The following is a 13,373-nucleotide window of genomic DNA, read 5'->3' on the forward strand; positions in this document are numbered from 1 at the left end:
TGCTCATGGTCAACCTCGATAGAATCCAGCGACCAACCACAAATCAAAAGCAAGGCCAAATTCAACTGAGAAAAAAGAGGTGTAATATTTAATCAAAAGAAATAAATTAAATACAATATGAGTGTAGAATGAGATAATGTATGTTCAAAAATTTTCCTAAAATAAATGGTGATATAATTTCCAACAAAAGAAAAACAGATCTATTTAATGTTGGGTGCACACCAAAATTAATTGGAATAAATCAAACATAGAACCTAATCCCAAGTGACTTAACCAAACCATCGAACCAATTTGATATCGAAAAATTCTCCCTACGAACAAAACAATAACACGTTCTATGTCATGCTATGGAATTTCTTGATGTGCGACAGTAATATTACATGTCATGTTAACACTTATAATAAAGATTTGATATTATGTATGTATTTATCTAAATGAAGAGTAATTGCTAGGATATCACTTTTTTTTTTACCACATTAGTATAGCATATATGTGACAAATGCATATAATCAATATCCAATGAGAGTAAATCCTTTGCTTTGTATGTAATAGTAATTAACATGACATGTACATTACTTGTCATATTAGATAGTACGACTACTGTTTCTTAAATGTGACCTCCTAATATTTTTCATAAATAAAATATTAAAAAAAGGTATGATTGCATTCATACGTAAGAATTCTTAAACTAGTCATTTACGACCCCTATGATTGCATTCATACGTAAGAATTCTAAAACCAGTCATTTAAAACCTCACCAATAACACCAATTAAAATATCATTTTTTCTACAAATTAAAGAAAGAAAGAAAAAAAGTCATGTTACTCATGTCACATTTTTCCTTCGATCCGTTCCACTTGTAAGATAGTTCAAATGGTTAAATGCCATACGGATGTCTCTCTTCTCTCGAACCTTTCTACCGGCGGTAGGTGAGTCTGGTGGGCTCTCTCCTCCTTATAAAGCCGCTGTTCTTGTTTTGTGCCTCCCCATTCCCCCATCACAAACACACTTTAAACTTTCCTTTTCGTCTCTTTTTTTCTTATCTCTTTCTCTCCCACCAACCCAAAAAAGAAAAAGAAAATCTTTATCGTATCTCGTCCGAAAACAAAGCTAATAACCAAGATGCCTGCCGTTAGCTCGTCAGTTTCTGGCCACGGCCAAACTATTTGTGTCACCGGAGCTGGAGGCTTCATTGCTTCTTGGATGGTGAAGCTATTGCTCGAAAGAGGCTACACTGTTAGAGGAACCTTGAGAAACCCAGGTAGTTCAAAATTTCAAATCATTAACATCTTCTAGGCCTGCATTCACAATTTCATAGATAATTCTACATTGTTATGAGACCGAATTATAATTATTGGTTACTTAATTATGTTTGCACGTGCGGTTCTTGTTTCAAAATATTCGGTAGATATAATTCAGAGCTTGACAGAGTAACATGCCATCCGTGTTGCAAGACGTGTGCATCAGTCATTGTTCTTTGTGCTTTTATCCTTTATTTTTTGTGTGGTTTTCTTATTTTGGTTTTGGTTATAGATGACCCAAAGAATGCTCATTTGAGAGAGCTTGAAGGAGCTGCAGAGAGACTAACTTTGTGCAGAGCTGATCTCCTTGATTATGAGAGCCTCAAAGAAGCTATTAACGGCTGTGATGGAGTTTTTCACACAGCATCACCTGTCACGGATGATCCAGTGAGTTTTCTTTTCCCTTGACTTTCCCTTCTGCTTTTCTGTTTGGTTGCTGAGAAAATCCTGGAAAATCTGCACGCTTTTTCCTTCTAGTCCTTTACCATTCACCAACGCCCTCCACCCTAATTGATTGCTTTGTGGATCCTTAAACAATAAGTATTATAAGTGCGATTCTCTGTCAGACGGCACTTCTTGTCGATGGTGATGTTGTGGACCTCCAAAAGAAAGATAAGAAAGAAAAGGAAAATTTGGTTGATGGACATTGGTTTGGTGGATTTTTTTTCCTTTTTCATATTTTTTGAGATTTTTTTTTTTAATAGAAGTTATTATTGCCACTTTGTCATGATGCACTTTTGGACAAAAAGTAAACTTAAACGAGACTATATGTCGCTAGTATAATGTTAATATGGTGTCTTGAGTAATAATACCATTTTTTGTTATTGATTTGTAATGCCATAATAATAGTGTATTCTTTTTAATTATCATGCTACACCATTCAATTTGTAAGATAAAAAAAAATAAAATAAAAAATAAAAAAAAGTCTGATATGAGTCTTAAAAATAGATGTTAGTAGATACTTCCGAATATTAAAAATTTGATAAGACATGCATGTTTGACCAAAAAAGAACGGAAGTATGCATGTATGTCAATATTTATCTTAAATCTGGTAAATAATAAATTCAATTTTCATTTTTTTTATTTTGAACAAATGATATGTGAGGGAGAAAGCTAAGTCTCACAATATGTATAATGAATCACTGTACTTTTTACTAGAAATAGAAAAATTTTGACCCATTTTATTTTCTTTAGAAATAATAAATGATTATGCAATCCCAAAAATAGCATTCATTCCAACCTGATATGTATATACAGGAACAAATGGTGGAGCCCGCAGTGAACGGAACCAAGAATGTGATTCAGGCAGCGGCGGAAGCCAAGGTGAGACGGGTGGTTTTCACGTCGTCAATCGGTGCGGTGTACATGGACCCCACCAGGGGTCCTGATGTGGTGGTTGATGAGTCGTGTTGGAGTGATCTTGAATTTTGCAAGAACACCAAGGTTAGCAGAACCATAATTATATATAATTTCTTTTCTCATTAACAAAAAAATAAAAAAAAATAAAAAATCACCAATAAAATACTTATCATATATTAGATAGAACACAGCAGAGAATCATTGCAAAATAATAAATAAATAAAAAAAATTAATGAAAATAGTTTGAATACTTTGAGTTTTAACGATAAGAACAAAATAAAATGTAAAGTAAATAGTATCATGATTGATTTTTTAGTGTAAAAATATGGTTTTTCATTAAAGTGAACAGTACCGGTAGCTTTTTATTAAATTTCCCAATAAAAAAAGAAGCAACAACTACTCTATTTAGTAACTATTTTTGTAAATAAGTAACAATGATGCTGTAAATAAAAAATGGTGACTAAATATATATATATATATATATATATATATATATATAAACACGCATTAATCATCATTTTGATGTAACTATAACCCTTTTTTGGCTTTTGTCACCATTTTCTTATTGACGACATTATTATCCAACAAAAGCTACCAAAATAATTACCATATATGATAGTTGTTGCTCACTTTTCTTGTAGTGAATGAAATATGCACATGCATTGTGATCGAAAGTTGGAGAAAAATCTACTAGTTAAAAATAATTTTTTTGGTCAATTGGGATGCATAAGTATAGACTTGGTTGAACATGCAAAATCAATATAAAAGAAACAATTTGGAAAGAAAAATCAATATAGAAAAAACCCAACATATAATTTAGATTACTTTTGATAATTTAACAATGAATTAACACATAAAAATTAAATTGTAGAACTGGTACTGCTATGGAAAAGCAGTGGCAGAGCAGGCAGCATGGGCTGAGGCCAAAGAGAAAGGGGTGGACTTGGTGGTGGTGAACCCAGTGCTGGTGCTAGGACCACTTTTGCAACCAACTGTCAACGCTAGCATCATTCACATCCTCAAGTACCTGACAGGCTCAACCCATACATATGCTAATTCAGTTCAGGCCTATGTGCATGTTAAGGACGTCGCACTGGCTCACATTCTGGTCTATGAGACACCCTCGGCCTCTGGCAGATATCTTTGTGCTGAGAGTGTGCTCCACCGGGGTGACGTGGTGGAAATCCTGGCAAAGTTCTTCCCGGAATACCCTATTCCCAACAAGTAAGTGTAACATCGTTATCCTTGTCAATTTTGGTACAAACCCTTTCACTGAGTGGTTGAGTATACATAGTAAATTTTCTTGTTTTTACGATTGTTATTAATGTTGTTATTAGGTTAGTTTTGTGACTTTTGTTTCTTATAAAGATAAGATGTTTGGTTAGATTTTGGTAAAATGAAATGCTAATTACAGTCGTCCATGTATGCTTAGACAATTTCAAGACATTGATTTTTTTTGTTTATGCATACGTAGACGACTCTTAAGTCATTGATCTAATGTAGGGTGGACGTCCATAGAATTGGCCATACAAGATCACAAATGTTTAGGCTTTATTTTCTTGAGTAACTTCTGAGCATACTACAAATAGACATTCAACTTTAGAATTTTAGGTTTTTTAATTGTTAGTAAGACTTGTTAGGCTACTCTTATATATATATATATATATATATATATATATATATATATATATATAATCCAACGCATGTCAATATGAATATTACTCCACTTCTAAATTTTAAATCCTAAGATTTATTTTATGATTTGACACCTCATTATAGAAGACATGTGTAAGCTTTTAATTGCATGATTTGTTGCGCTGTGGGGCAGTAGTAGTTGTACCAGCTTTGACATTTCTACACAAAAGAATCCACAAATTGAAAATTGAGAGCACCAAAAAAGTTGAAATAGTGATGTATAAATATACTTGTGGAGCTAAAGAGCCCTACCTACTACAAGACTCCACCTCACCCTGACATTATCTTTAGTGTTTATTATCCTTTGCAATATGTCACTCTCTTTACCTACCTATATATCCTGTCTCTACCGATATTTTTTTTGGAACTGTTTTATTTTTTGCTTTTAGCTACGAAATCTTTGTAATTTGTGTTTCTGAACTTTGTTATAAAAATTCCTTTTGACCAAAAAATTATCCCCTTTGTTAGGCCACCTTGCAAGTTCAATGATTTAGTGCTCTCAATGATCTTAGGAATATATACGATGCCAATATTTCACCATTACTAGGTCCCACTTTAGGAAATGAAGTGGGTCAACAAAAATTCAGGAAATAATACTAGCTTCTGCATGAAGACTAATTGGTGTTCTTAAACTATATTTCAATAAAAATAAATAAATATTTGCTAATCATTGGTTTACTTCTTTTGTATATTTTGTTGAGCATATCTAAAAGAGTAATTAGCGTCGTACTAATTGATAGCTTGTTCTGATATGTATTTGCATTTTGTTAGTTTACTTGGTGTTTTTTATTTTGTGTGATTAAACTAATATGTCAAATATATACTTTGCAGGTGTAAAGATAATGGAAAACCCAGAGCAGAACCATACAAGTTCACAAACCAGAAGCTACGAGACTTAGGGTTGGAGTTCACCCCAGTCAAACATACCCTGTATGAAACTGTCAAGAGCTTGCAGGACAAGGGCCACCTTCCAGTCCCTACAAAACAAGAACAAGATTCCATTAAAATTCAATCTTAAACTTATAAAAAGAAAAGAAGCATGAATATGTTCAAGTCCTTACTTGTTTGTTTGTTTAAATACTTATCTTATTTTGGTCCTATAATAAAGCTGCAATGGTATTTTTAATACCAGCTTGTAGGAAAGGGCACGGTTTTCAGGAAAGATGTTGTTTGCAATCCCATTTCTGAATTCTGAGAACCAAAGAAATTTTTGCAATGAAGTCAATGACTCTTAAGCCAAAGTATCTTTTATCTTTGGAAACAGTTAATTTTCTGACTTCTGTTCGTAATTTCCAACTAATTATAGATTTGCATGGTATAAGTTTAGGAAAACTTCCCCATGATAAGAAAGGATTTTTAATGTATCAAGAACATACCTTCATATATCAAGTGTTATTATACAAGTGAATGAGCATTTGAAAAAAAAAAAAACACTTTTTCTCACTTATTTTGTGACACTTGAGTGCTGAGCCATATTCACAGTACACTACAAACTCTCTTCATATAAGCAAACAGATAAAAAGAAATTTAAAAGGAAAGCAAATACTATTGTGCAAAATTGTTTTAACAGTCTGGAATTTTCAATGTACTATTAATATGAAGGCGTGATCTTTTATCTCAAAATACTTCGATACAATTTAGGAAGTTACCATTTAATATGTAATATTATAGAAGGACAATCACTTTTTCTAACAGTGCGACAATTGTATTTGATTCACAATTCCTAACAATGCTCTCTCTATCACATCAGTGAGAATATTTGTTTAGTTCAAACAGAACTGGATCCCCTCCGGATCCCAATAATCTGAGCCTAAGGATCAAATGATCTGAGCCGTTGAAATTTGATCCAACAGCTACAAACAAGAGAACCCTCTAAAAGTTATAATAATTGTAGCAGTTGTATCAAATTTCAACTGGTCCAGATCAAATGATCATTGGGCTCAGATTATTAAGATCCGGATAGAATCCGGTTCCAGTTCAGACAACATACCAACTCTATCTGCAACTTCAATTAAGAATTTAATTATTTGAACTAGTTTAGGACTTTGAGGCCTCAAATTCCTCCTAATGTGGGATTGCATGCCATTGTAGGGCGGCTGGTGTAATTGGATGACTCAAAAAGGCGTGGAATAATAGAAGGGAAAGATATATACACGTAACCTACCGACCAAGGAACAATTGGTTGGTTTCTTGGTGAAGCACGTGCGGTGCGAAGTTGGTCGATTAATTATATTGTTAAACAGTCACAAATATTCAATTGTAATGCTGACCCTTTCAAGGGAAACTCCACTATATGAGGACCAAACAAAACCCATGATGCCATGCCTATGTATTTCGTAAGCCTGCATGAGCATTATACCATATAAATATTAATAAGGAAATGGTTTTCAGTCATTTTCGCGTTACACACTTCTTTGTTTAATACTGACTCTTTATTTTATTTTATTATTTAATTCGATGATCATAAATTAAGAAATTCGTGTTAAAAGTTAAAATGAGTGTGCGAAAATTACTTTCCTATATATGTGTGTGTGTGTGTGTAATAAATATAGGTATAGGCATCGACAGATCCAAGATTTAAACCTTGGGGATCCTAGTGTTAAATACAAGTTTTTTAGATAGGAAAAGAGCGTGAAGTGCTCAAAAAAAAAAAAAAAAATTCAATTTATTCACTTGGTGGGCTTGTTATGCACATGTCAACAGATATCGGCATGCGCCGAAACAATCTGATGAGTAATATAGAGAGAACTTGTCTAGTATTGTCAATGCAATATGTCGAAATATGCCTAGCATGCATTGCACCGAACATTTAATAGGCACAAAAGGGACCTGTAATAACATTCGGAAGGTCATCAGAAAACCTTCACATATATATTTTTCAGACTCGGATGGTCCTGGGACCACCTTGGTCCCTACTTCCATCCACCCCAGGGTATAGGGAAGAACATATTATAAATAGTGTGCATATTTGACCATATGTATTGGCTGTATAGGAAGGGTTGAAAAGATACCATAATGTTGCTGCTGCTCAACAAACATCCCATCCTGCCATTAAAAAGGGGGTATTTTTTCTTCGAAGTTTCACCCATTTAATGTACGTACTCAAGTTCAAATTCTAACCCCCACCAGCTGTATTTTATTTTATAGTTGCGTAGACTCGTAACTCCAATCTCCAATATTACAAGCAATTTTCTCCTCCGTCTCTAGACTTCCTTTATATTTTGCCCCCTTTTCTGTAGTATGCACTAAGCAGATAGATTGGCGCCGGCGGTGTAATATATTCTACGTTTAGAGTGAGTCATCTTCTACGTACAATAAAACCTTCTATATATATATATATTATATAGCTATAACATTGAGACTGAACCAATTTTATTACCATTACGTAATAGAGGCGTAATTGAAAAAAAATTATATTCTTTTACTTAGCTATTCTTAATGAAAGTTGAATAAATACAAAGAACTATGTGTAGTGAAGGGTGTTAATTTTCAAGTTGTAACATTAGAAAAGTAGACACCTAATTATTCAAGAGAGACCTTTTTTCATGCAAAATGCTGTGTTTAAAAAATCATTTGAGAAATATGAAGTATTTGATAGATTGCTATGAGTCTGGTCTAGTAAACAAAGGATTAGCTAGAGGATAAGTATTAAATTATGATATATTTTGTCAATTTGAAGCATTTGTCACATGAACTATTAGGGATTTTACCACACACGCAAAAGGGTTAAAAACTCCTATATTACTTGCAAGAATGACACGGTTATAGTAGTATAAACGGTTTTTGCAAGGTCATTCTCCACATGGATTATTAAATAATTTGAAGCAAACCAAATTCCAATTAATTATTATAAAGTAGAAACTGAGATGATTGATTTTATAACCAACTTAAATTAAATCGAATTTAATTAATAAAAGTAATCTAATTTGCAATGTTAAAGATGAAGAAAAAGGAAATAGTTTTGGAGAAATCAGATTAAGAAAGCACTAGAGATCCGCCGTCACCTTATAAATCCTATATAGTTCTCTCAATTACTTATGACTTATACATACATATTTCGAAGGTTAGGTTTTCCTAATATATGCCTACTTGGACCCCCAACATAGAGTGTATATCAAACATGCAATCCGTCTGTAGTATTCAGATCAAATCTAAACATGCATGACTCATTAAGTTTTGTGAAACCTTTTGAAAAACCACGCAACCCTCAAGACGTGGTATTCATCCTAAGTGAACTTGCACATATTAATCACAAGAAGCCTTCGTCAATTTCAGGGACCAACCTCCGACCAAAATTGCATCAAATTACTTTTCTAAACATCCTAATGGTGATCAAGCATCAAGATAATTAGATAGTTTATATTAGTGATTAATAATTCGAAAACCTGCATGCATATAATCATAAGCAAATTGAAGAGAAACTACATATTCTTGCTAAGGCTCGTGGCCTCATCCTAGCAAAAAGAGAATTAGTTATGCATATTCATAATAAAAATCATAAGTTCTTTATTGAAATAATAAAAGATCGAAAACACCTAGAATGGAAAAAGTCTGAAAATCTCTACACTTGGCCAATTTCCTCTCTTCTAGAACGCACGGAGAAGAAGTAACAAGAATAAAGCCAGCCAAGCTTATTTAACCTATCATATATTAAATCATCCTAAGAAAAGGTCTTCCAATCCAACTAGGAAACTAAATACTAAAATAAAATAAAAAACATAACCCCAAATTAAATGGTAAAATTTGCGTAAAATCTGAACAGCCATGTTTTGGACCCCAAAATTGCTCCAAAACGGGCCCAATATAGCTGGATTGAAGGTTTGGAATATTCTGAACACTTATCCAGAAGGCTACGAACCCATCAGAGGTCATTTTGGTCTCCAAAAACTCAATTTAATCTCATAAACGTTATTTTCCAGTATTGCACACTGCTCTTTTATTCCGTCACCAGAAAATAACCACATGGTAAAAAAATCCCAAATTTTGATACGAACATCCTCCAATTTGAATCACTCCAAAATTCGTCTGTTTGATCATGTTTTGCTGCAGAGGGAGTCAGATATCTTATATTGGAAATATAAATCAAAGTATCAAAATTCTACCAAAATAATTACCAAAATACACTAAGAATAGGGTAAAATATATAAGATGAAATTGACTCATCATGAACAACATACGATTTTTCTACATGTTATATACTTGTTCGGATTATAAACGAAAGACATGAGACTTTGTATGTAACAACCCGTTCCAAATTTTACGTTTTTATTTTATTTTAAAAGCGTGAATTTACGAAATTGCCCTAGAGGTAAGGACTTTGACTTCTGTTGACCATCGACTTGAGAGATGTGGGACTTATTCTTTTAGCATATCCTCGTAGTACTCATTGGTATGAACGTATAGGCGAAAACCGTTTGCGAGTCCGGATTATAACGGTATACTTATGGACGTTTGAAATTGGTTATTTAAATATTTGAATTCCCACCTTGTGGGATTAGTGGACCAATTAAATTAAAGGGACAAGGAACCAATTAGAAGAGAGAAGTGAAGCTTGCAGCCAATCAGAAAGAAAGAAGAAAAGAAAAAAAAAAAAAAAAAAAGGGGGGGGGAAGCTTCCCGTGCACCCATACCCGCACCACCGCGAGTCCATTTTCCAAGGCCGATTCCGGCCAACTCCGGTGGAGTTTTTCGATGCCACCACCACCATCTTGAAGCTCTCATTCCCCTCTACAAAACCCACCCAAGAACCACCTTGATTAACTATGGTATGAGGCGGTTTGAGGCCACGAAAGTTGACGAAAATCAATGGTGCTCCGGCCACCCTTTTCGATTTTCCGGCAAATCGGAAAAGCGATGGCCGATGCCACCACTTGGGCTTTGTAGCCCATCATCTCAGGAGCAAAACCCAACCAACCTTGACCCCGTTGGACCACCATAGTCGACGAATCGACGTCGGGAAGTTTTAGGCACCCGCCGGCTTTGTGGGAAAAATTGACCATCTTCCGTCCACTTTTGGACTTCGTGACAGGTATGAAAGTTGCTCCACTCGCTGAGATCTTCATTTCTGTGAAGTTTGAGAATTTTTGGAAATAGTTGGATTTTCCGGCGAGTCGGGGCGGCCGACCGCCACCCGCGGCGGCGCGTGGCCAGTGGGCCGCCAATGCTATTTTTAGGCTATGTAAAATGTCTTGAATTCAATTTTGTCATTTGAACAACGTAGGTTGATAGTTGGAACCTAAATTCGTTACGATACGTTACTTGATAAAAATGTGAATCGACGATCCGACCGTTGGATCGTCACCAAAATTGGATACATTATAATACGTAATATTTAAAGATCATAGGAATTTATGGATCGGGAATACGACTTACGGATCTTCCTGAATTGGATTTGTAAGTTAGTAAAATAAATGTTCACGGCCACTTGTTTTAGGCAATTGGCGAAGATCTGACTGTTGGATCATAATGAAATTTAATATGTTATTCTAGAAACATATTGTGGATCGTTGGGAGTTGCGGATTGGAAATCTGATATGCGGATCTTTCGGGTCAAGTTATACAGGGTTGTAAACCTAACCGTCGATCTTTGATCGACGGTTGACTTGTGGTCAATGGGTCTCAAGCTATTTTAGAATGTCGTTGAGGTTGTGTTTTATGTGAATTACATATTCTACGGATAAGAGTTCTGAGATGTGATTTGATAATTGGTCACAGGGACCAATCATTCAGGACGCCTCGATGCGTGCGCTAGAGAATCATAGCGTGGACTCCAGGTGAGTACATCTTTTCCTTTTTATCGTACATATTATTGAGAGTTCTATCGACACTTTTAAATTGATTAGGCATATTACTTTCATATATAATTATTGTGAATGCTTGAAGTACTATATGAACTACGAATGGCTTGATCCCTGTTTAGGGTACGTAGGCAGTCTAACGAGACGTTAGATGCAGCCATAAAATATTTGAGACAAAAGCCTTGCTTGGGAAATTGAGTAATGCGAAGGAAATTGGTAAAGGCAAGTTTTAGTTTTATGAATTAGTTAGCTAAATTAGTGTTAATTGGGTCGTCATGGATAATTATCCCTGAAAATAAGTAGTTTGGGAGTAGGGCGTTATTGATTGTACACTTCTCACTGTATTGTTTATAATTGAACATGCTACGACATGGTTGAGTATTAGATTGCATCATGGTATATCCATATGTATATTACTTGCATATAATTATTGGGAATGCTTTCAAGTGCCAAGGTGAACTCAGGACACCCAGGTAAGTTCAGGTGAATTTATGGTATTAGTTGAATCGATTGAGTTATAGCATGACTACAGTTATGTGTTAGGCAACTTCGATACTGTCGTACTGGTTGCCATGAGTTCCATATGTTATATTGAGATGCATTGAGAGCTCATAAACCTGCACCTCGGTGTTAGTGCTCCCGCCCGTGGCCAGGGCACAGTCCTTCACGTGATGTTCACCTCCCGCACCTTACGCTCACCTTGGATTCAAGGTAGGTGCACAGTCTTGTCGTACAGACCACTTTAGGTGGTTCCGACTCGTAGGTGACTCGCGATTATTCGCCCAGTCTTCACGTGATCGTAGCACTTGAGCGTATTTATTTACACCCAGTCCTGTCGTACAGACCACTTTAGGTGGTTCCGACTCGTGTGCAGGTATACTTATTGAGCTATTGGCTAGCCATGATTGATGAGATGTGGATAAGTCGTACAGGTCACTATAGGTGACTCCGACTTATATGCTAGCCATGATTGATGAGATGTGGATAAGTCGTACATGTCACATTAGGTGACTCTGACTTATATGCTAGCCAGGATTGATGAGATATGGATAAGTCGTACAGGTCACTATAGGTGACTCCGACTTATATGCTAGCCATGATTGATGAGATATGGATAAGTTGTACAAGTCATTTTAGATGACTCTGACTGATATATCACTTTGTATTGATTTAGTTCATTTGGCCTACTTATTAATGTATGGTGGAGTTGATGGCAAACTGTGGTTTTGGTCATTTCTGAGTATGGTTTGGATATATGTATATATGTTGTACTGTCTTATGGAAACGATACGGGTTTTACATTTAGGGGCATTACTTTTAGAGAGGTAATAACTTTGGGAAGCTTGGTTTTATCGCTTACTCACACCTTCTGTTTGGTGCCCTCCAGGTTTTAGCTGCTGAGTTTGTATCGACAAGAATTTGTGGCGAATCTTAGTATTGATGGATAATTCTGAGGGTATGATTCTTACCCACACTATTGTACCTTACTTATGCTCTGACATCGCGTGTGAAATGGGTTCGCTCCCACTCGTAGCGCACTCTGGTACTTAGACACTTTTATATTCAAATTTTTTCACTTTTTATACACTATCACATTTTATGGCTTTGTCACCTTCCAGGTGTCGGCCAGCACAGCTCGATTCAGGGTCCAAGTGGACTTTCTGGGTCGGGGTGTGTCATTGTACCATATGATTGGACTTACATTTGAAACCTTCCCTACACTCCCCCGATGTCATGTGAGCTCAGGTGCAACTGGTTGCATACCATTTTCTTATCCCTCCAATCATGTGACGATAGATAAATTGTATGTAAAGCGTTACATGTGTTCTCTTTGATGTGTGAGGTCCGTCAAGGAAGACTTTCTCGTAGGCATGTTTTAAGGGGTTGTTTGGTATTCAATTTGAGACTAAAAGATGGAAAATGAAAAAGTAGTGGAAGTACCTTATGGGGGAAATACAAATTATATTTGATTTATGTCAAAACACATAGACAAGAGTAAATTAAAAGCTGTGTTATTGATCTAGTTTAGGACGGGTGGACGTCCATAGAATTGGCCATGCAAGATCACAAATGTTTAGGCTTTATTTTCTTGAGTAACTTCTGAGCATACTACAAATAGACATTCAACTTCAGAATTTTAGGGTTTTTAATTGTTAGTAAGACTTGTTGGGCTACTCTTATATATATATATATATATATATATATATATATATATATATAT

The 13,373-nt window shown here is 35.2% G+C and overlaps 1 protein-coding gene across 1 annotated transcript; it reads left to right on the forward strand.

The window, feature by feature from the left end:
- Window positions 1-818: 818 nt before the first annotated feature.
- LOC103945355 (cinnamoyl-CoA reductase 1-like) lies at window positions 819-5,631 on the forward strand. Its single transcript, XM_048583942.1, has 5 exons — window positions 819-1,261; window positions 1,534-1,688; window positions 2,559-2,744; window positions 3,532-3,884; window positions 5,187-5,631. Exons 1-5 carry the CDS (start codon window positions 1,123-1,125, stop codon window positions 5,371-5,373), a joined length of 1,020 nt encoding a protein of 339 aa, XP_048439899.1. The 5' UTR covers window positions 819-1,122; the 3' UTR covers window positions 5,374-5,631.
- Window positions 5,632-13,373: the final 7,742 nt, after the last annotated feature.

Source organism: the organism of the source record quoted next, unplaced genomic scaffold, assembly GCF_019419815.1.
Source record: "Pyrus x bretschneideri cultivar Hongxiangsu unplaced genomic scaffold, Pyrus_bretschneideri_v1 Contig20, whole genome shotgun sequence".
Classification (NCBI taxonomy): domain Eukaryota; kingdom Viridiplantae; phylum Streptophyta; class Magnoliopsida; order Rosales; family Rosaceae; genus Pyrus; species Pyrus x bretschneideri.

Excerpts from the sequence above, each read along its gene's own strand:
- LOC103945355 (XM_048583942.1), top strand. The coding sequence starts at position 1,123 with ATGCCTGCCGTTAGCTCGTCAGTTTCTGGCCACGGCCAAACTATTTGT. Across the intron at positions 2,745-3,531 it reads AATTTTGCAAGAACACCAAG|AACTGGTACTGCTATGGAAA; the intron begins GTTAGCAGAACC and ends ATTAAATTGTAG. Across the intron at positions 3,885-5,186 it reads GAATACCCTATTCCCAACAA|GTGTAAAGATAATGGAAAAC; the intron begins GTAAGTGTAACA and ends TATACTTTGCAG.